The 24,392-nt window shown below is 45.2% G+C and overlaps 1 protein-coding gene across 1 annotated transcript; it reads left to right on the top strand.

Moving 5' to 3' along the window:
• Positions 1-256: 256 nt before the first annotated feature.
• Kctd21 (potassium channel tetramerization domain containing 21) lies at positions 257-20,592 on the top strand. Its single transcript, XM_027942727.2, has 2 exons — positions 257-291; positions 17,594-20,592. Exon 2 carries the CDS (start codon positions 17,624-17,626, stop codon positions 18,404-18,406), a length of 783 nt encoding a protein of 260 aa, XP_027798528.1. The 5' UTR covers positions 257-291; positions 17,594-17,623; the 3' UTR covers positions 18,407-20,592.
• Positions 20,593-24,392: the final 3,800 nt, after the last annotated feature.

Below are 24,392 nucleotides of genomic sequence, written 5' to 3'. Positions count from 1 at the left end.
GCGGGGGCCACCCCGCGAGCCGCCACTCGGGCTGCGTCCCCTTTAAGACCAGCTGGCCTGTGCGCCGGCAGGGGCGGGGCGGGAAGCTGGGCGGCCTTCGCAGCGCCTTCTGGGAGATGGAGTTCGCGCCCAGTGCGGCGGGCCCTGAGAAGCGCAGAGAGAACTACAAGTCCCGAGCGCGGCGCGCAGACTCGGAGCCGCCACGCCCCTGGGTTGTGCCCCGGCCCTCCGCCTCCTCTCAAAGCTGCGCTGGCCGCCCGCGGAGGGGAGGCTGCAGAGCGAGGGCAGGAGGTGGGTGCGGTGCGGGCCGGGGCGGGGGGCTCGAGACCCACGGTGAAGGACGCGTGTCCCTTAGGGCACCCGTCTTACCATGGAAGGTCACCTACTCCAGCCTCGCCGTCCTCGTCTGTGAAATGGGATGCCTATGCCAGTGGCTGCGGGGGGAGGGGCGCGTTTCGGGTAGAGGAGAGCGGGGGCAGGGGAATAGAACTATAAAAGAGGGGCGGGGCTGGTGGGAGGAGCTAGGAGGAAGGTGACGGTGGGAAACCCCGGATCAGAGGGTCGGGGCTGTGGGAGGAGTCTTTGGAAGGTGGGGCGAGGAGGGGCGGGGTCTCTAAGCGAGAGGAGGTCTCAGGTCAGGTCGGAGGGAGTCACGGGTTGAGGAGTGAGAGCTGAGAAAACCGGCGAGGCGAGCCTGTTTGGACAGGGTGGAGGGGCTTGGCGAAACGAACAGGGACCCGAAGATGAAAGGGACCCATCCCAGCTCTGGAGAGCCCAGGGTGCGCAGCGCTGTTGGTGTGAGCCAGGGCCTGTGGATATACAGAACACCTTCCTTTCCTTGTGACTAGAAATAAAGAGCCCGTCCCTTGAGCTCAGTGCGTCATACACATGATCTCATTCAGCTCTCACACCCTGTAAAGACCAGACGTCATCATATCTGTTTACAAGTGAGGAACACAGGAGAAGCGACTTGCCCAAACACTCAGGAGTCCTTGCTCCAGAGGCCCTGCTTTTTTGTACTCCAGAGAGGCAGAGGTTTAGCCTGGGGTGGGTGGCAGAGAGGAAACAAAAGTTCTGACGACCTGCCTTTCACAGGTTGTTCAGCAGGACTAGGTCCCTCAATTCTTCAGAATGCCAAGCCATGGCGTTGTGAGGATGAAAGGGAGAGACTAATTGGAAAGCTCTTTGTTTATAAAATTATCATTGTTAGAAGAAGCAGGAAAGCCATTGGGACAGAATGGTTCAAATGAGGTGCTTATGCTAGAGAAAAACCACAAGGTGAAGCCTGAGAGTGAGCTAAGAGTGCAAAGGAAAATTCTAGAAGAGGATGGGGGATGGTGGTTGTTGGGACCCTGCACCAGGTGAAAGAATACTTTGCTGTGCAAGTAGGGCAGTCTTGCCAGGTCAGGTGTCTTTCTTCTACCCCAGGTTTCCCCCTTCCCCTACCCTAATGGGCTTCTCACTCCAAGATGCCTTGTGTCTGCCTTGGGAAGCAGCCTGTAGGCTTAGAGATACAGCCTGGAGTTGAGCATGCTGACACATGCCTGTAATCCAAGCCGAGGCAGGAGTATCTCAAGTTTTGAGGCCAGCCTGGGCAAACATAGGCAATCTAGTGAGACCGTGTCTTTAAAAAAAAAAAAAAAAGTGGGGCAATACAGACCTTACAAAATGGGACTAATGATGTAGCTGTAGGGTGTAGGATAGAAAGGGCAATGTCCCTACATAGTTCCAAGGGCTGTAAGTGAGAGTCTTTATCCTAGTGGGCTAACTGAATAAGATGGAGAAATCTCTGGTTTATTGGAAGGCACATTATTCACTCTAAGCATTGACATCCTTGAAATTTACTTGACCATGTTCTGTTCATTCTGCTACATAGTGGGAACTCTCCTTGCGTTTACTTTCAGATGATCTACTGGTCCTTTCCCCATACCCTAGATTCCAAGTTAAAAATTCAAGAGTGTATTTTTTAAAAATTTTTTCTTTTTTAAAGTGTGGTACTATGGATTGAACTCAGGGCCTCATCCGTGGTAGACAAGTGCTTTCCCCCTGAGCTGCATCCTCAGCCCTTTTTTTCATTTTGAGACAGTTGCCCAGGCCAGCCTCAAACTTGTGATCCTCCTACCTTAGCCACCTGAATAGCTGGGATTACAGGTGTGTATCACCATCTGTAATAAGTTTTAAGAACCCAAGAGAGACTAGATCTTCTTATTGGTAGGTGACAGCCTGGGGTGGGTTTCTGGAGACAGAGGGAACATTCCTAACCTCAATAAGGAGGCCCAGCAACCATCTACTTATTTGGCTATTGTAAGGAATGAGAATAAAATGCTCAGAAGTTAAAGAGGAGGAAGAATCCCAGTTGAGAGGTGTGGCAAATGGAGATTTTCCTTCCCAGAACCTGCAGAGGGGATGGCAGATGCCAAATTGCAGAAGAAAGACAGGGCCTGCCATGGTTACCTGTGAAGCAGGGATATAATAGTGTCTACCTATGAGATTAAGAGAGATTAACATGACTGAAATACATAACACAGTAGTTACTGCTCAGTAAATGTTAATTCTTATTATTACTATTATGGTAGTGATTATGATCATCATTATCTGCCCAGGAAGTGGCCTAGGGCCACACAGTAAGCCAAGCCTCAGAACCTGATTCACATACAAGCTTAGGCCAAAAACTATGTACTATCCTCTACCCTGCAAAGCCCCACTGGTTCTTTCTGCCCATCCTCAACATTTCTGAGGCCCAAAAGTGACCCTCTCTGTGAACATCCTGAGTGAAAGCCATGGCAGGAGTTTCCTGCTGCTGCAGTAGCAGACTCTGGATTCAGGAACAAGGCCTCTGCAGCCCTCTTTCCCCAGCCTGGGTTTGGTGTGGCAGACAGGCAGTCCAGTGGCGAGGTTTCTGTGAGTGGTGCGTCCATCTAGAGAGATCACCCAACTTTAAATTCTAAAACTTCCAATTCTGGGCCATTTTAGCTTAACCCTGGTTGGCTTGGTCAGCCTCCAAAATGCAGCAACATTTGGGGATGAAAATGCTTCTTAGTAGCAATAACAAATCTGTAATTTATTGATTCTGGCTATTCATTGGGGTCTGGCACTCTGGCTGGAATTTCATGTCTGTGGTTTTATGAGGCAGATATTCCTTTCTTTACCCTTCTCAAAATATAAGTATTTCTTAAATTTCTAAGCCTACAGAAAAGTTTATAGCCCTTCACTTAGGTGCACTAATCCACACCTGGCCACTTTTGCTTTTACTGTATACACTTATTTTCCCCCCAAGCCAAGTATGGTAAGGTATCCCCATAGTTCCAGGTACTTAGAACGCTGAAGCGGGAAAATACTTGAAGCCAGGATTTTGAGACCAGTTTGGCAACACAGTGAGAACCCATCACAAAAACAAATTATAGACATGCTGACACGTGGCCCCTGAATTCTTCAGCATACATGGGTCTCCTGATGACATTCTCCTATGTAACCACAATTACTGGTATCCTACCTGAGAAAAATAGCAAGTCAGTAATACTAATAAGCAGTTAAGACTAAAATGTTTCCAATTGCTGAAAAGTATCTTCTGTAAGTCTTTGGTTTTTAAAAATCAGATCTAGTCAAGATTCACGTATTATATCTGATTGTATCTCTTTTAGCAATCCATTGAATCTTAACAGAGATCCTCCACCTGTTTGAATCTGTTTGGTTAGTTCTTTGATGATTAGATTCAGATTATTTTGCTGTTCTATCGATTAAGGTCATGATAACCTGATGTCTCCATTGCAAGGATAAAATTTTCTCTTTCTTTTTTGTATGGTGTGTGTGGTACTCGGAATTGAACCCAGGGTGGCAAGGTCTCTACCACTGCATCCCCAGCCCTTATTTGCTTTTGTTGTTTTGTTTATTTTTGGAGACGGGATCTTACTAAGTTGCATAGACTGGCCACACACTTTCAATCCTGCCTCAGCCTTCCCAGCATCTAGGATTGTACATACATATCACTACACTTTGCAAATCTTACTTTTTAAAAAAAAAAATTTTTTTAGTTGTATATGGACACAGTACATTTATTTATTTATTTATTTATTTATGGTGCTAAGGATCGAACCCAGTGCCTCACAATGTGGCTCACACGTGCTACCACTGAGCTACAACCCCAGCCCAAAATTTGACTCTCTTGTAATTAATAAATAAATATGTGGAGTGATTTTTAGGAATTGTAAAATTGGGTGTTTCTGATAATCTTCCATATCACATCCACTGATGATTTTTGCCTAAATTGTGGCATCGAGGGTTGCAAAACAATAATTCTATCATTCCTTTTATATTTATTATTTGGTGTTCTTTTTTTTTATAGAATGACTTTTTTCTCACTCATTCCCCCTCTCTTTCTCCCTTTTGTTCTTTGGTAAGGTATGTTGTAGTCTGACCTGGATCCTTTTCTATCAAAGTCTTGAAATCATCAGTTTCTCCAGGAAGCCCTGATTTTGGGGATTGGGGGTGGGGAGGGGTGTAGGAGAGGATATATAGAAAGAAAAATCCAGGGCCAGGTGTACTCAGGACTCTTGAGTATTATTTCTAGGCTCCTTAGTGAGGAGAGCCAGGAAATGATGGAGAGAGAGAAAATTATCATTACTTAGTAGATTTATTATTTTACAACAGCTGATAATCGCTGATGGTGCAAGGGGAAAACTGTATTTGAAGTAGCTTCATTCTGTAAGTAATGTAGTTCATTATGGAAGTGGGCAGTAATGGAGGGAAAGAGGACGCTGCACAGAAGGAACGTGTGCCTATATCAGGGCTCCATGAGTGTACAGGCTAGACTCTCTGTGGCTTAGTTTAGCTGCCTGCTGAAGACAGATTGGAGAAGACACCAGGTTGCCACAGAGGACTTGTTCTCTGAAGGGTATCCAAATCTGGATCCTCCCACAGTTTGTGACTCTGAAGTCAAGAATGCGCATGGAGGGGCTGGGAATGCACCTCCATGGTAGAGCACCCAAGACCTAGCATGTGCAAGGCCCCAGGTCTGATCCCCAGCACCACGAAAACCAAGAAGAATGCATATGAAGCGCTGGGCAAAATGATTCATTCATCCTTATTTCAGGTTGTAAAATAAAGATAATGTGGCCTTTCCTGCCTGGCTCCCAGAGTTATTGTATGATCAAAATATATTTTTTTAAGAATTGTCACCAGTCTCTTCACATTTATTATAAAATTCCTTCTCTTTTTTAGTGTCCTAATACCACAGTTTGAATGTCATTGTTTTGTCATCTAATGTATTACACTAAGATGTTGCCTCTTTTTCAGAGATTCTTTGGGGTTATCACTCATTCTTCCAGATTCATATTTTAATTTTTTTGTCTTTAATAAAAAAAAATACTCTTGGGATTTGGGTTAGGACAGCATAACAACCACACGTGTATATTGTGTGTGTATGTGTAGTGCTGGAGATTAAACTCAGGACCTTATATAAGGGAGGCAAGCAAATACTCTACCATTGAGCTACATCCCCAGTCCCTATAATTAATTTTAGAAGTACAACTTTAATATCTTTTGTATTCCTCTCAGAAATAGTCATGGGTCTCTATTCAAGTTCTGTTTATGCTTCTTAATAAAATACCATAGCTTGCATTACTGGTTGGGACACAGACTCTAGACAGACCTCACTTTGGAATTCCTTTTTTGTTTGTTTGAGACAGAGTCTTACTAAGTTGCCCCAGGCTGGCTTTGAGCTTGCAATCCTGTTTCCTTCTGCCAAGTTGCTGAGATTATAGGCATACATCACCATGCCCGGGTCTCACTCAGAATTCTAAATCTGTCACCTCTAGTTTTGTTATCTTAAGTAGCTGCTTTCATTATTCTGGGCTTCAGTTTTATAATCCTAAAAACTGGGATGTTAATCATACCTACCTTACAGCATCAGTGTGGCTTTTTAATGAAATAATCTACAGGAAAATGTCTCACCTGGCTCAGGGCCTGTCGTAGTACTCAGGAAATGTTGGTTCTCTGCCCCTTGGTCTTTATGTGGGTCAGAATCAAGTCTTTGAGATGGCAGGTGTGAGTGCATCTGGCACGAAGTAGGAAGGGTACAAGTGATAGACCTTCAGGGGCCCCTGCTGTGAATGCCCAAAGAGGAGTGACATTGTTCATAATGGTCTTGCAGTCAGACAAGCCTAGGCTGACATCCTGGCTCTGCCACTGCTTTGGGCAGGTTACCTGACCTCTCTGAGCCTCAGTTTCTCCTTTGTAAAGTGAAGGTAATACTTTCTTTGAAGTAGTGTTATGGAACTTTTGGGAGCTAACATATATGAGGCACCCAGCACCAGTTTTGCTGCACATTAGGCACTCAGCATTAGCAATTTCTCTCATAAGGCCTGCAAGGACTGAGGGTGCCAGGACATGGTAGTAATCTCTAGAACAATATCTTGGACACCCTTCCCCATAGGACAACTTGTCTCAAAGATTTCTATTTTCTGTGGCACAATTAGAGGTTGCAAATGGCAATTTTCAGACCCTAGATGAAATTGCCCCTTCCCAAAGTGCCAAGCTGGACACCCTCCCATCGCAGCTGCAACTCTAGGCCCAGGCACCCTGGCCTCCCCCTTCCATGCCAGGTGCACTATAATCTGGTTTGACACTGGTGGTTTTCTCAGGGAGGCAAATGGTGCTGATTTTCCGGCTTCATTTCAAGTCCAGGGGCAGACTAGAACATTAGATTTACCTCTTGGAACGTCTCCTTAAGAAAAATAATGCACACAGTGGTGGGGTTTAACTTCTACTTCCTTGTTTGGTTTACATTCCCATTCACCCTTTCAAATCTAACTTTAAAGAACCTGGCTTTTTGTGCTTTATTGCTTTATCATTAATGTCATGGGTTGCTGTTGAAGTAGAAAGCTTTAGGCAACTTGGTGGACTTGCCTTATGTCAGCTATAGAGGGACTCTGGGCCATCCTGGGATCTTGTCCTCTGATGCAAGTGAACAGAGTCCTTGGCCAGCAGTGAATGACCCCAGTCTAGTCTAACTAGATAAAAAGGGGATATGTGAATCTCTTGCTTGCATTTCACATTGGAGGTCCTGTGGAGGAAAGGGAAATGAGAAGAGGGTTGAACTCAGATCTGGATTCAAATATCAACTCCACCCCTGACTGGGTATGTAGTCTCCTTTTCTGAGCCTCAGTTTCCTCATCTGCAAGATGGAGATGATAATAGGAGGACAGATGGCTTCCTTATACTTGGCTTGTTGGCCGATATAAAACAGATTAACATGCAAAAGCCCATTTTAATCATGTGTACACACCTCACAGATAGCAGACTCAAAGAAATGGCAGGTCATTGAAGTTTATTCATCATCCTGAGCAAAAGAAAGGAAGAGGGGCTTGGGACTTCTAAGGATTTTGAGATAAAATTATGGGAAGGTGAGGAGAAGAAATGTGTGTTAGGCAGATAAGTCTCTCGGGTGATAAGTTGTCTCAGAGTAGTTCTCTTCTTGTACACATAGGTTTGCTAATGAAAGCTTCTTGTATAGAAGTGAATTTCCTTAACAAAGGGGAAGATTTTCAGAGCTACTCCTGTGTTTGCAGTTTCTGAAAATAACCATCTTGAAATGATCAATATGCCAAAGAGGAGGTAGCATATTTTGGTCTCTTGCAGCCATTTTGGGTGGTGGTTTGTCCTGGACCCTGAAAGTATCCACCTCAGAGTGTGACTGTGAAGACACTGAGGTAATGCATGAAAAGCATCTAACACAAAAGAATCGTTCTCTATGCTTTTCTACATTTTTTTAATTAAAATAGGTGTGAGACTATAGCTCAGTGGTAGAGTGCAATCCTAGCATGTACAAAGGTTCTAGGTTGGATCCCCAGCACGAAAAATTTTTAAAAGTAAAAGGTACCAAGTGTTAGCTGGCACTCAGCAGATGGTACCCCTTGTCCTGACAAGTGAGCTGCAGAGCAGTAAAAAGGCTGCTTCAGGAGGTCATTTCAGTCACCAGTCTGAGTCTGTTTTCTCATCTGCTCTAGAGGGAGACTGGCATCTACCTGCATTTCAAGACTTCAAAAGTTGCTGAGTGCAAAAGCCTTGGATATAGTAAAAGGCTTAGTAGATATTCAGTTCTTCTCTCTTAAAACAAACAAACAAAAAAAAAATGGTGGGGGGTGGGATGTTCACTGTGCAGGGATTGGAACCCAGGGCTTCATGCATGCCAGGTAAGCACTCCACCACTGATCTATCTACCCCAGCTCCCCCAAACTACTTTATTTACACTCACACCAACACCACATGTGTAGGACTTTCCCCATACCTACTGATTCTCTGACACTGTCCCACCTTAGTTAGCACAGACCCTACAGGTGAAGGGCTCAGTCCAACAGGACTGCCCCCACTTAAGAGGCCAATTCCAAGTCTAGGTTGTCACCTGTGATTCACACCATCTGGCTATAAATACAAGGTTCCTGCAATCCCCTCTCAGACTCAGTAGTTTATAAAAACAGTTCACAGAACTCAGGAAAGCAGCTTGCTTTCTAGACTCCTGTTTTATTATGGAAGGATACAAGTCAGGAACAGCCAAATGGAAGAGCTGCACCCGGCACAGTATGGAGAGGGCACACAGCTTCCATGCCCTGTGCTCTGCCCTCCCTGCATCTCCCAGTGTTCACCAACTTGGAACCCTGCTTTTAAGTTTTTAGGTAGGTAAGCTGGACATGGTGGAACCTGCCTGTAATCCCAGAGGAGGTTGAGGCAGGAGGATCACCAAGTTTGAGATGAGCCTTCACAAGACTGTCTCAAAATTTTAAAAAGGGCTGGGGAAATAACTCAGAGGAAGAATGCTCCTAGGTCCAATCCCCAATACTACACAACACACACACACGGAACAGTGTTTGTGGAGGCTTCATCATGTAGACATGGTTGACTAAATCATTTGTTGGTCATTAGTAACTAAGTCACTTTCTAGTCACTCACTTGGAGATAGGGGGTGAAGTTTTCCAACCCATGATGGTGGTTGTTGGGCAACCAACCCCTAATCCTTTAACAAACTGGTGTGATTGATTGGATGACAGGGGCTTGTTATGAATAATAAAAGATGTTCCTTTCATTGGTCACAGTGACCCAGGCCTGTAATCCCAGCTATTGGGGAGGCTGAGGTAGGCGGATCATAAATTTGAGGCTAGCCTCAGCAACTAAGTGAGACTCTGTCCAAAAAATTAAAAGGGCTGGGGATACAACTCAATGGTAGAGTGCCCTGGGTTTATTACCTAGTATCGCAGTGGGGGGAAGAATTTAAAAGTTCTCCTTTCACCTTTATTTCAGAAACTCGGGACAAAACCAATTATTATAACAAAAGAAGTTCCAATAGCTTTTATCATCTAGGACATTACAAGGGTTTTAGGAACCCTGGCTGAGAGCTGGGAAGTAAAACCAGCTCTCCATTTCTTCTTGTATCGCGGTTTCACACAGCCCCTCCCTGCGTTGCCACCAACTCTAGGCAGTGAATAAGCAGACATGAGACATGTCATTGCTCTCAGCTCACAAACCAAGCAGTGGTTTTCCACTTTTGTTTTTTTCTTTTATCATTTTGGAATTCAGAAAACAATACCCCCAAAGTATGGCACTTCAGCATGCTGAGTGTTTTGAATTGGGGAGATCCAGGGTCTCTCTGCCACCCCTCTTTCTTTCCCAACTGCAGGGAGGGGTTTTCTCTGAAGATCCCTGTCTGACTAAAGACAAGGAATTGTCATGAGTCCCTTTCCCAGGAATCTCATCAACCCAGGAAGATTAACTGAATCAGAAGAAATTGAAGCACACGCAAACTGTCACAGGCTGTCACCCATTCTTCTAAGGGGTGTTCCTAGACAACTTTCATTACCTGAAAGACTTAATCTGCATAACAGTACCACCTTTATGTTCCACACAACTCTCAGGGCTACCCTCCCCAGAAACCCCCCAGTCCCTTTTCTTTCCTGTTGCTCAGGGCACTGTAGAGACTTAAGTCATCCAACCTTCTGGTTTCCCACGCATATATACATAATTAAAATGGTTTTTCTCTTGTTAATCTGTCTACTCTCAGTTTATTTCATAGTCAATTATCTGACCTTCAGAGGGTAGTTTTTTCTGCCCCCTACAATCACAACCCATGATGTACAGATATATTTGATGTCATGATCCAGTTCACAAATGCCCACAAAACTTCCACAGCAATATTTATGATATATTTGGTAACAATACCTTCATTGTACTGATTTCTTGATTTATTAATAATTTACTACCTTCATTTTTTTCCCAGTTTTTTTGAGACAAAATTTACATATAGTAAAATTTTTCCTTCTCAGGTATATATGAATTTTGATAATATATAGTCATTTGACCACCATAACATCAAGATATTTCATATTTTCATCACTTCAAAATAGTCCCTTGCACCTCTATTTAGCCAACATCTTTTCCCCAAACCAGCCTCCTGCTGTGTTCTGTCTCTGTACTTCTGCTTTCTCCAGGAGGTTTTTGTGGTTTTGTTTGAGGGAAGGTACTGGGGATTAAACATAGGGATGCTTTACCACTGAGCTATATTTGCAGCCCTATTTATTTATTTATTCATTCAAGAAAGGGTCTTGCTAAGTTACTTAGGGCCTCATTAAATTGCTGAGGCTCCACTTGAAATTTACAATCCTCCTGCCTCAGCCTCCTGAGTCACTGGGATTACAGGTATGTGCCACCACTTTCAGAAGGTTATACAAATAGAATCGTGCAACATGTAAATTTCTGAGGCTGGCTTCTTTCACTTAAGGTAATAACTTTTGTAATTCATCTATATGGGTGGGAGGGTGTGTGTGTGTGTGTGTTGTTAATATATATTGCTGAGTCATATTCCATTGAATGTATATACCACAGTTCATGTATTTACCATTTACATTTTGGTTTGGGCAACTATGAATAAAGCTGCATTCAGACTTTTTGTTTTAGTATTAGGATTGAACACGGGTGCTTTACCACTGAGCTGCACCCTCAGGTCTTGCAAAATTGCCCTGGAACTAGTGTGTTAGGGTTAGGGTTAGGGTTTAGGGTTTAGGGTTAGGGTTAGGGTTAAGTTAGCTTCAACCTTGCAGTCTTCCTGCCTCAGCCTCCCAGATAGCAGGGATTACAGGTGTGTGCCACCATATACAGTTTACATATAGGCTTTTGTGTGGATATATATATCTTCATATCCCTGGGATTGATATCTAGGAATGGGATCACTTAATTGTACAGCAGTTGTTTCCACTTGATAGAACCAATTTGCTTTCTCAGCAGCGTATCAGAGTTTCCATTTTTCATTAGCATTTGGTTTTGTCAGATTTTTAGATAAGCCATTTTCATAGGTATATAGTTATCACCATAAGGGGGTCCGAGATCTCTCCAGAGGCAGAGGAGACTTCTACTCAGAATTTCCATGCTCTTGGGCTGGGGTGTAGCTCAGCAGCAGAGTGCTTGCCTAGCACATGTGAGTCACTGGGTTTGATACTCAGCACCCTGTAAAAATAAATAAATAAAATAAAGGCATTCTGTCCATCTACAACTACAAAAAAATTCTTTTTTAAAACTTCCATGCTCTTCATGAGAAGAAGATCACCATTAAACAGGGACAAGAGGGGGGAGGGAAAGGGAGAGAGAAGGGAAATTGCATGGTAAAGGGAGGAGACCCTCATTGTTATACAAAATTACATATAAGAGGAAGTGAGGGGAAATGAATTACAGTAGATGGGGTAGAGAGAGAAGATGGGAGGGGAGGGGAGGGGGGATAGTAGAGGATAGAAAAGGCAGCAGAATACAACATACACGAGTATGGCAGTATGTAAAAAAGTGGATATGTAACCGATGTGATTCTGCAATCTGTATACGGGGTAAAAATGAGAGTTCATGATCCACTTGAATCAAATGTATGAAATATGATATGTCAAGAGCTTTGTAATGTTTTGAACAACTAATAATAAGAAAAAAGAAAACTTCCATGCTCTTGACACATCATAGAAAAGAATTTAAGGACGCATCAGTGATCAGTAGCAAAACAAGACGTGTTATAAAGGGACGGTAACGCTAGAGATTGAGAGTACAGGGGAAGAGCCAGGGTGAGTCACATTGCTTTGGTCTGGGGAACTAGACTAAAAGTGTAGCGTGTCTAGGGGCCTGGACTAGAGGTGGAGTCAGGGTGGGATTAAACAATTTTGCACCAGTTTCCCTTGGGCTTGCCCATTGCCCTTGAGTGTTTTAATCCAGCTTCTTAGTTCCTACAGATGCCTTGTGGTTATCTTGTGGTTTTTGTTGCTTTCTCATCAGCCAGTCAGCAAGCTTCTGGCAAGGATGCAGGCTGGGTTCTTGGGAGTTGTTCTATTCCAGTAGTTCATAGACATTTCTCTTTGGAGACTCAGTGCTCTCTTTGTATCCCTCAATTCCTATCTCATGGTGCCTAATTGTGGTTTTAATTTTCATGTCCCTAATGACTAATCATGGTGAACATCTTTTCATATTGTTACTGTTTCAAGATTCAGTCTTCTTGCAACTCAAAAGCTAATACTCGGATACAAGAGTTGGTGGGAAGGAAATCAGGTTTATATTCAAGGGCCAGCAGCCTGAGAAGATGGAAGAAGATATTGTCCCCCAAAAAAGACCATCTGTGGGAACTCAGGTACATGAGAGGGCTTTTATATGGAGGTAAAAGAAGTACAGAGGGACAGTAGGCAGGAAGACTATGTGCTAGACCAGGTCATTTGCATCCAGGGCTTGGCTTTTTTCCTTTGGCTAGAACATTGCAATCATCCTGGGCCTCCTGGGACTAGTTCCTGTAATTCTTTAAACAAACACATTACTTTTCTGCAAGTTAAGCATTGTCTTACACATTGTGATAAAAACTGAAAGTTACCAGATCTTCTGGGTTCTATAAATCTAAAGAAAGATTATTTAGCAGTTAACATCTTAATTATTTAGGTGCACCTTTTATTTAAATTCAAGATGCTGAGCAAATGTAGGGGAAGTAACTCTACAAGGACATTTTGCAAAGGAGTGGTCACTATTACAGTGTCATTATTTGTCACACACACACACACACACACACTTTCGTGAAGTATTTGATCTTTTACCCATATTTAAATTTTTGTTTTATTGTACTATGCTGAACTCAGGACCCTGTGTATGCTGTGCAACTGCTCTGCCATTGAGTTCCATCTCCAGCCCTGCACATTTTTTAAATTGAGTTGTTTGTTTTCACATTATCTTTTATATTTATCTGGCTAATCCTTTATAAGATAGGTATTTTGTAAATATTTTCTTCCAGTTTATGTCTTAGTCTTTCATTTTCTTAACAGTATCTTTTGAAGAACATTTGCTTTTTTTTTTTTTTTTTTTTGGATGACGCTACTAAGTTTCTTTCTTTTTTAAATATTTTTAGTTCTATATGGACACAATACTTTTGTTTATTTAGTGTCATGTGGTGCTGGGAATCAAACCCAGGGCCTCACACATGCTAGGCAAGTGCTCTACCGCTGAGCTACAGCCCCAGTCCCCCCACCTTTTTTTTAATGGTTTATCCCTTTTGGGTCCTATTCAAGTAATCTTTGCCTAACTAACCCAAAGTCATAAAGATTTTGTCTTAGAAATTTTGTTTTGTTTAGTTTTCAGGGGGGTTTCTGGAGATTGAATTCAGAGGCACTCAACCACTGGGCCACATTCCCAGCCCTATTTTGTATTTTATTTAGAGACAGGGTCTCACTGAGTAGCTTAGTGCCTCACTTTTGCTGAGGCTGGCTTTGAACTTGTGATTTTCCTGCCTCAGCCTCCCAAGCTGCTGGGATTACAGGTATGCACCACTGTGCCCGGCTTCTCCTAGAAATTTATAGTTCTATGTTTTACATTTAAATCTATGATCAATTTTGAGTTAATTTTTCATATATGGTGCCAGAATTGGCAAGTTTCCTTTTCTTTTCCTCATATAGATGTCCAGTGACCTTCATTTTGCTGAAGTAGGGAAGAACACTGTGTGCAAAGCAAATCAGTAATGACAGAGGGGTGGGTGCTGCCAAGAAAATCTGCACAAGGTTCCAGGAGTCTCTTGAGAGGAGAACCCTTAACTTTGGGAAGATACGGGGACAGTCTTCTAGAGATTGTGATTCCTAGATTAGGCCTTAAAAGTTAACAGAGGAGCTGGGTGCTGTGGCGCCCGCCTATAATCCCAGCGGTTCAGGAAGATCGTGAATTCAAAGCCAGCCTCAGCAACGACAAGGTGCTTAGCAACTTAGTGAGACTCTGTTTCTAAATAAAATACAAATAGAGCTGGGGATGTGACTCAGTGGTTGAGTGTCCCTGAGTTCAATCCCCAGTACCAAAAAAAAAAAGTTAACAGTAGAGGAGGTGGAAAAGGTAGGAAAGGGTGATATAGGAGAGCAAAAGCAGGACAGGTGAGGGTAACTCAGTGGTGTCTGCAGTGCCAAAACCTGGAGTGTGTGAGGGGCAGGGTTGGAAGTGAGTGGAAGAGCAAGGTGGTTTGGGTGGGCAGTAGTGCTTCAGGATGGTCAGTCTGCAGACCAGAATGGAGGATGGACAGAAGGTAGGGAGCCTAGTGAGATTGCAAGTGTAGAGAAGAAGGAATGAGACCTGAGCTCCTGTTAGAGGAGCTCTTGCAGCAGGAGCTCTAGGAATAAAGACAGAGTCAAGGTGCCATCGGGCTGAAGAGATCAGTCGGCCTCCTGGCTCTTGGGCTCATGTAGTTGCATGAGTGAGAATAGCTCACAGCAGGGGGCAGAGAAATTTTATTAGGCTGCAGTACCTGTGGGATATCCAGATAAAGATGGCCAGGAGATAACTGGACACAGATGAAGGACTGTAGCTCAGTAGTGTTGGTTCATTACCACCTGACTGCAAACCCTCTGCCTTATTCAGGAAGCTCCTCAGACCCCCGCCCAAGGTGCCAGTTCCTGCCTCCTGTCATTGTGTCTTCTGTAACAGGGCTATGGGTTTGTGATGGTGGATGCTGTGGCCCTGTGACAAGAACACAGGGCCTTGGGGACTGAAACTCTGTGACTCAGTAGGTATGGGGTGAACACCAGAGACAGCACATTGGATTAGAAACAGGAGACCTGACTTCTAGCCAACCTTTTCCCTTACTGACTATGACTCTGTGCTGGCCTCTCCAGAAAAATGACTAGAGCCATCATGTCATGATAGGGACAGGAAAGCAGGTGCTCTGCTGCTCTTCCAAGTAGAGAAACAGGAATTTGGGCACCTACACAAGGATCCCCAGAAATGTCCTATGGCTGTTGACCACCTCACCCATCCACAGTGTCCTGAGCACTTCAACACTCATGCCTGGAGGAGATGTGGGGTCTGCAGCCTGCAGAACTGTGAGGAAAGGCAGCTCAACCTGATTCAGGGGCCTGCTTGGACCTAAGCCACTTCACAGAGTCTGGGCCTGAAATTCATTGTTTTGGAGAGGGAAGAGTTTATTTGGCTTTTTTTTTTTTTTTTTTTTTTTACCCCCACGAGAGAGACTAAAAACTAGAATTTGCAAATTATTATCTGGAGAGGAGAAGAGATAAAGGAGACTAGAGTCCTGGAAAGAGGGAAATGAGGAAAAAGAAGGTTCTGGAATCTGATTCCAGATTCTGCCTAACTAGGCTTGAGCCCCAACACCCTGCAGCTGCTGCATCTGAAAGCAAGCCTCCACCCCAGCAGCTGCCGCCTCCCTTGCCCACCCCCCTCTATTGTACCTCCCCACTGTCTCGCAGCCCATCTGCTCCAGGCCTCTGTTGACGGTTTTGTAACTTTGTCATGGGCTTGCTTCTCTTCAGACACTCTAGATGGGATGATCAAGTTCTACAATACCAAAGTGCCCCATTATACTGGGAAGGACTCACAAGGGGTTCCCTACCCCCCAGAGTTGGGTGAGGCAGCTGAGCATCTCCCATACTCAGCATAGCCCCCATTCTCTGAGGAAATGGTGTCTCAGTGCAGTCATCTTCTTCAGAAGGCAGACACATGGTGAGAGGTTCTTGCCACCTCTACTGGGTGACTCTGGGAAAGCCCCTACCACTGCCATGGACCTCTGTTTCCCCATCTGGATAGTACATATGTTTAGCAAGATGTTCTTTTTAATCGTTTTTTATATATATATTTTTTATTTGTTCTACTTAGTTGTGCATGACAGCAGAATGCATATCAATTCATCAAACACAAATGCAGGGCAACATTTCAATTCTCTGGTTGTACGCGGTATAGAGACACCCCATTCATGCAATCATACATGTACCCAGGCTAAATAATGATGTCCATCTCATTCCACAATCTTCAGCAAGATGTTCTTTATGTGCTAGGATTCTTTTCCAGCCTACTCCCCCGGCTCCTGGTTCGCTGTTTCTTATCTACCCCAACAGCCTGGGCTCCTTTGGAGGGCAGCATTGGGATTGATTCCTCTTGGTGTCCCTTACCCTCGTGACAGATTGCTGAATATATTCCACAGGCTGGCTCTGGGGAAAGTAGTTGGAAACTGAGAGGATATATCTCAAGCTTTCTAGAACCTTAAAGAGAAGTTAGAATCTAAGATTTTAGGTGGAAGGAGACTTACCAGTCCTAGACACGAGACTCTTGAGATCAGAGAGGGATTTTGTTAAAGAGTAGGTATAACACATTCAGGAAGATGTTCCAGACAGAGTGCTACATTTGCACTGACCCTACAATCAGTTTCAGAGAAGTCTGGGAAACTGGATCATGACAGGAAAGGAGTAGCCAAGAGCATATTCATGACAAGGCAAGTTATCACAGGAGCAGACAGAGTCCCAAAAGGATAGTCCTTTGGAAGCCAGAGGACTGAATGATCCATGTGGGTCAGGAAGGTAGATGGAAGTGGCACTAATCACAGCCATTCATTGTAAAATCTTGAAGAAAAAAATAATTAAATTCAGAGAGAACATTGATGTAGTAGGAGTACTGGGCCCAGAGTCATGTTTCAAAGTATGTTAAATACTAGAGTACCAATCTTTTGGCTAGTAAGCATTTACACATTTTTCTTTCATAGAAAGGAAGCTGGGTTTGAATCCTGCCAAGGCATTGCACATCTCTGGGTGTGGGAATGAATCTTGGCAGGTTTCCTCATCTGCACGACAGGGATGGATAATGGTATTGTCTATATTAGCAGGTGATATGACTGTTAAGTAAGCAAATACATGTAAGAGCCTGTAGTGTAGCTTTCAGTTCAGGAACATTTTCCTTTCTTCCTTTAGGCCAGTAGTGGTTCTCTATTCTCAATGAACATCTGCAATTACCAGGAGAACTTTTTTAAAATACCAGTGCCGGGGCCATGTTCCCACAGAATCTCCAGGGGTTGGGAACAAGGCTTTGGGTTTCTTGTTGTTTTCTTTCTTGCTTGCTTGCTTTTTCCTTCTTTCTGTCTTTCTTCCTTTTTCTCCCCTCAATTCCCAAGTGAATCTAATGTGCTTTATGCATTGTGACAATTGACAGTAATCAGTCATTCATCAAGTATTAATTCATTAATTAAAGTTCAAGTCATATTAGTTTGGTCTAGATTAAGGAGTTAAGAACTGGGACTACCCAGATAGGGTTGTAATAGTCATTTCTCATTTTCTTCCTCTAGAACTATTTCTTGGCACCCCAGCCTCCTGCCATGTCTGACCCCATTACATTGAATGTCGGGGGGAAGCTTTACACTACGTCCCTGGCAACCCTGACCAGCTTCCCTGACTCCATGTTAGGTGCCATGTTTAGTGGGAAGATGCCCACCAAGAGGGACAGCCAGGGCAACTGCTTTATTGATCGTGATGGCAAAGTGTTCCGCTATATCCTCAACTTCCTGCGGACTTCCCACCTGGACCTGCCTGAAGACTTCCAGGAGATGGGCTTGCTCCGCAGAGAGGCTGACTTCTACCAGGTACAACCCCTAATAGAGGCACTGCAGGAGAAGGAGGTGGAGCTCTCCAAGGCAGAGAAGAACGCCATGCTCAACATCACACTGAAGCAGCGTGTGCAGACGGTCCACTTCACTGTGCGCGAGGCACCCCAGATTTATAGCCTCTCGTCCTCCAGCATGGAGGTCTTCAATGCCAACATCTTCAGCACATCTTGCCTCTTCCTCAAACTCCTCGGCTCCAAGCTCTTCTACTGCTCCAATGGCAATCTCTCCTCCATCACCAGCCATTTACAGGACCCCAACCACCTGACTCTGGACTGGGTGGCCAATGTGGAAGGCCTGCCCGAGGAGGAGTACACCAAACAGAACCTTAAGAGGCTCTGGGTGGTGCCCGCCAACAAGCAGATCAACAGCTTCCAGGTCTTCGTGGAGGAGGTGCTGAAAATTGCTCTGAGTGATGGCTTCTGCATCGATTCTTCTCACCCACATGCTCTGGATTTTATGAACAATAAGATCATTCGGTTAATACGGTACAGGTAAAAAGATCCCAGTAACACTGGAGAGGGGGTTCCCAAGAAACTCTATATTAGCCAAGGCTTTGGAGAGTGTCTCACCAGTAATGGTGAGGCAGGGTACTAGACTAATCTACATTAATTGCATTGCAGGACTTGATTCCCTTATGATAAAGTCCACCTTTTGGAATCCACATGTCCTCTGAACAGAACCACCTTTTTCTTGCCATTTTGAGCTGGAGCTGGGCAATTTATTATGACAAGGGAAGAGTTGGCTGATGTGAATGAAAGGAGTCTACAGGAGGACTTTCTGGTCAGGGTAGAGGAGCAGACGTTTTCTCATGGACTCCATCTCTGCACCAGTCGCCAGTGCCTCATGGACCCGTGTGAAAGAAAAAAGTTCCTGGCAGCAAAAGGGGTGGAGTGAGAAGCAAAGGTTTTCTACAGTTTCCCATGACATAAAGTGCCCAGGAGATCCCATCACATCTGTTCTTCTTTCTCTAGGATGTGTCCAGGGGCTTGGACTTATTTGCCCAGGAGCAACCATGTTTAGCCAATTTGGAATGCATTGTGCTTCCAGCACACTTTAGTGGCCCCCACTCAGGAAAGAGTTGAGCTATGACACGGCCTCGAGGAGTGAACACCAAGCAGGGTTCAGAAAGTAGGGACTTCCCTCTCAACGGGACTGAATCTAGGGATTTCTGACTTCAGAAATGTGCTGCTGACCCTATAAAATATCTGGAGCCAATGTACTAAAAGACACTTCGTAATCCAGCCTGTTGCTTAACTCTTATAATCATTTTCCCCAAAATTTGAGGTATCACTAAAACAAATACATATGGATTCTCAGGGTTGGAAAATATCCAGTGGTTGTTTAGTCCTCCCCAACCCCTAGGACACTCCAGCACATTTGAGGATGAAGACCTGTCCTTGAGTACCTCCAAGGGATCACCTATGCCTGCCTACATACCTCTGGTGACAGAAAGCTCACTGTCCCTACGGCAGCTACTGCCATGGGTGGACAATGCTGGCTATTAGAAAGTTCTTCCTACATTGAGCCAAAATCTGTCCTTCTGTTTTCATGTGCTAGATCTTGATTTTAGACCTTCCTTCTCACCCATACACACATCTTTGCTTTCAAAACAGTCACCTCAAGAAGCCAGACACTTATTCTGAAAATATTACACAGAATTCAGATTGCCCTTTGGGATCTGTCTTGGGAACCAAAGTTAGCTCCCGAGTGCTCTGCAAGCCAATGCCTTTTTGTTACGACTTTGCCTTGTTTGTGATCCCCACTTCATCCACCTTCCCCACCAGCCATGGCTCAGCATCCCTTTTCATCATTTCCAGTTGGGAGATGAAGAGTCACCGCTGAGGAGATCCAGAGGAAGGAGACAGGGTCTTGGAGAGCAATGTGCAGCAAGGAGTCCAAGAGTGGTCTGATCTGTAACATTTCCCTTACAGTAAGTGTCAGCTCGTAAGACATTTCTCTCAAGAAGGTGGCCTTCCCATGTAGTAAGTACTGTGTCCGCCGCTAACCAGACCATGGGCTTCCGTGAGGTACAATCCAAAGCAAGAATCCCAAAGCCCTACTCTTCCCACCTTGGGTGACAAACCTTGCAGGGCTCCAAACTGCATCCCTAAAGCTTTTGGAGTCCCAAAGTCTTGCCCACTGGAGATGGACCCCCAGACACAGCCTGGTGGCACAGCCAACCTCAGGAGCTGGAGCAAGTAAGGGACTCTCCATAGCTATACCCTGAGAGGATGCTGGCTGTGGACAAGGCCATTCCCTCCTATAGGGGGACCCAGGAGTCTCTGACAGCTGTTCCCCAGCCACCAGGCCAGTGCTACTCTAGAAAGCCCATCAAAAAAGACCCAGTTTAGAAAGGCCGCAGAAGCTCTGACCACAGGAAAAACAATTTGAGGAAGAACTCTCATAAGTCACCACTGCTCTTTTTTTTCTCCATAAAATTTTCCTTTCTCCATCATTTTGGTGCTTCCTAATTCAAGCAGCTTGACTAGAGAAAGTACAGAAGCTGTGAAGCCACTAACACGCTGTGTGACTTTATGCAAGTCACTCACCTCACTGAGCCACCTCTGTTTCTGCATCTGTGAAATGGGCATAACAGTAATACATAACCCTACCTACCTCACAGGGCTGTTGTGAGGATCAATGAAATAATGTATGTGCAAATAAATGATAAAAAATGATGATTACTTTGTATCTGTTTATAAGGGAGAGAGAAAATCCTGTCTTGAATCAGACTGACTTAGGTTCAAATCCTGTCTACATCACTTGCTGTGTAACCTTGGCCAAGTCACTGAGCTTCTCTGTTTTGTTTCCTTCATAAATGAGGGGGTTTATGGAAATTCCCAGCTGGGCCTGGCAATTAAAGCTTGGTCAGTTCAATGAGTGCTCTTTCAGGAGGTAGTTAGGTGGACTGCTGTGTGGAGGAGGAGGAGTCCCAGGAGGATACAATTTAAGGAGCCTTATAGGGCATGTGGTGTGTGGGCCCTAAGGGTGGAAACAGCCACAAATACATTCAGCCCAGAAAAGAAGGAACACTTGACACAGTGCTATGGGAACCTAGGGAAAAAAGCACAGTTCTTCTCAGGGCTTTATGGGTGGCCCAGCTGGCCCTTGAGGGTAGCTTGGATATTGACAGAATAAGCAAGGAGGTTTAGGCCCAGCAACTGGCAGAGACCTGGCAGCCAGGCAGGGAGGGTGGTCCAGGACGGTGTGCATTCCCAAAGAGCCACTGCGCAGGGGAGCGTCAGGGGGACAGGTGGTGTGCTCAGTGCAGTTTCATTGTGCCTGCGTCTGACTTGAGTTCAGCCATCTGCTTAGCAAAAATGTGAGAAAGAAGGCACACAAAGCAATGCAGGTGGTGCCATGCCATGGGTGAGGGAGTCAGGTGAGTGTGGACTGGAGTGGGGATGTGCTGCTTACGAGCCCCTCGCTGCCCTTACTGAAGCCAGTGACCTCACCCGGACTCAGTTTAGCTTTTGTACTGGGGGGACTTCATTCTGGCTGATGCGGCAGCTCCAGGCACATGCCAGCTCATCATTTCTGTTCCTGCCCCAGGTATGGACCATGTAGGCAAAGCAACAGTCAGAAGTCTGCTAGAGGGAACTTTGAGGCACCTTGAGCAGGACCACCCCATGACACCCATCCCAAACAGGGTCCCTGCAAGCTTGGAGGCCAGCAACAGCTGCCACATCATCACCTCTCTGACCTCACCTCACACTCCCAGGACCACCCAAAGCCCTTTGCCCTTTTAGGAAGGACCAAGTCTCACAATCCTATTCTGCTTTGGGGCCAGAGCTGCCTGTGCAGGGTGGCCATGGTACCCGCTGGCCACACCTCAGTGCCCAGCCCAGCTCTGTAGCCCAGGATATAACCACCCAGTTCTGTAAACCACGGTGTGGCCTAAGTTATAGCATTTGTGTAATTGCCTATTTATTCACGCTAATTCTAGCTTCCTTTTGCAAATTATTCCAGAAACAGTCTGCTGTGAATAGGGGCTTGGCCAAGATCAGCTGTGGCCAGAGCACCAGCCCATCCCTTTCCTGGATCGCAGTCTCTTCACACTGACCATCTGTGTCTGCCTGTGTCCCGGGGGCTCAGGACTGATGCAGGCGGTTGGCAGGGAAACGAGGCCCCGTGATCATTTCCCAGAACAAAACAACCCTGATAACAGGCCCATCAAAAGGAGGGGCTGAGGCTGGTTTCCAGGCCCTGCAGGGTCCTGGCTCTGGCAGCTCCATCTGCCCAGACAGCCCAGTGCCCTCAGTCTCCTTCAGAACATTTGGGACAATGTGGCATAAGCAAAGCTGTAGAAGCACTCTGGTGACACAGTTGCCCAGTCTGGGGTACAAGGACCAAAGGAGCTCCTGAGGAGAAAATTTGATCCATGGAAGCCAGAGGATCACTGTGTACCCATAGCAGCCAACCCCCCAAAAGGATGCAAACCCCAAAAAAGGCTTTGAGGTAGCAATGCCTGGCTCTGATGCTCACGAGCAGTGTATCTCAGCCTAATGCATCCGGCCCTGCTACTCCCCCAATATACAGGGCGTTTCAAAACCTTTGTCAACATATTCCAGTTAAGTGTTCTAGCCCATTGTCTTCCTTATGCCAGGTCCCTCCCCCAAAGCCTAGACTTCCTTTTACTGGGAGTTGGGTAAAAGCCCAGTTAAGCCACATTTGAAATCCTTTAGGGAGCAGGCCAGCTGAAGAACAAAGGGTACTTTCTCACCAACCCCAGTTAGTTCACTTTATAAATCTTGTACTGAATTTGCATAATAAACACCCTTTGGTAACTTACAGGTCACCTCGCTCCTTCACATCCATAGTTTCCTTTACAGAGCCATAGAATACATGGCACCATTTTATACTTTTGTCTGGCTGCCCTTTACTACCTCGTCTTCATAGGAAACATCTGCTCAGCCTTCAGCATTGCATAAGCTCTGTCTTCTTGGCTTCAGGAAGCAGAATCAGTCCAAACCCCCTTTATGCCGCCCTGTACCTGAGGAAGACTTTTGACATCAGATTGCAGTTGTTCACAGGCAGAATCAGCTCTTTGGGGGAAAGCACTAATTTGTAGCATTGGCCAATTTCTGTGGTGTGAGTATGCTCATCGGTGTGGGTTTCAGACCACGAATGTGATGTCACTGATAAGCGGGGAAGAGAGGCACACAGTGGGCTTTGGAGAAACCAGAGTGCCACAGTCCAGCACACCTCCAGTTCTGTCACTGAACTGCATGCTTGAAAGAGGAGGAGCTCCACCTTGTTCTTGATATCCCAAGTGCCCAGCACACAGAAAGGGCTGAAAACAGGTTAGAGGGACTCCTGCCACCTGACAAGTAAAGTATTTCTAGTCCCACGATGTTCTCTTTTGCTCAAGAAACAAATTAAAGTTCTTAGCTTTTATGGTAGGTGTCAGGTTAAAGAGAGCATAGATTCTGGAGTCAGGCTGCTTGGGATCAGATTCCAACTTTGCCACTCAAAGGCTTTGCAAACTTGGGCAAGTTTCTTGACCTCTCAGTTTCTTTGTCTGTAAGAGACAACACTACCCACCTCTCAAAGTGTCGTTGTAAGGCTTCCATAAGGTAACCCTCTACAGTTTTTGAACAGTACCTGGAGTACAGGAAGTACCAAGTGTTAGAAATTGCGATGATGATGTTCTGTCTCTGTTCTTCATTGCTATTCTACTTAGGTCTCTTGCATAGTACAAGAGGATTTCTACTTCTTGACCTTTACTCAAGCCACTCCCACCACTTACCATCACACACCTTCAGTGACTCCCACCCTGTCCATCCATAGTGGACCCTGTCCTCACACTCACCCTCCCCTCAAACTGAGCCCTTCTTCCTCCAGTCTCCCAGTGCCTTCTGGCTCACATCATGTTAGGTCTCAGAAGCAGATTTCATTAGACATTCTGTAGACTGAACATTTATGTTCTCTTAAAATCCATATGTTGAAACCTAAACCCATCTGTGATGGTATCTGAAAGTGATCACTTTGGGAGGTGATTAGATTGAGGGAACTCATGTGAGTAAGATTAGAGTCCTCACAGGAGAGACCCCAAGAAGTGAAGTGATATAGTGAAAAGATGGCTGCAAATGAGCCAGGAAATAAGCTTCTGTGGCTTGGAGGCTGAATGTTCCCTAAAGACCCATATTAAAGGCCTGTCGCCCAGGACTGGGTGCCATTGTGAGTGGGGAGGCCTTTAAGAGCAGGGCCTAATAAGAGGTCCTGAGGTCATTGGTGGCATGTCCTTAAAGGGAATTATGAGACCACCGCCTCTCCCTCCCTTTTTCTCTGCTTCTTGGCTTGAGATGTGAACCCTTGCTATGACACGCACTCCCGCCAAGATGTGCCACTTTCAACAGAGACCCAGATCAGTGAGGCCACCCAATCTTGGACTTGAACCTCCAGAACCAGAACAAAAATAAAACACTTTTTACTTCAAAGTAGCCTGCATCAGGTATTTCATTAAAGTGATGGGAAACTG

The sequence above is a fragment of the Marmota flaviventris genome, chromosome 9 (genome assembly GCF_047511675.1).
Source record: "Marmota flaviventris isolate mMarFla1 chromosome 9, mMarFla1.hap1, whole genome shotgun sequence".
Lineage (NCBI taxonomy): Eukaryota > Metazoa > Chordata > Mammalia > Rodentia > Sciuridae > Marmota > Marmota flaviventris.
The sequence above is the reverse complement of the archived record's forward strand: the minus strand, read 5'-3'. Positions and strand labels throughout refer to the sequence as shown.

Excerpts from the sequence above, each read along its gene's own strand:
- Kctd21 (XM_027942727.2), top strand. The coding sequence starts at position 17,624 with ATGTCTGACCCCATTACATTGAATGTCGGGGGGAAGCTTTACACTACG.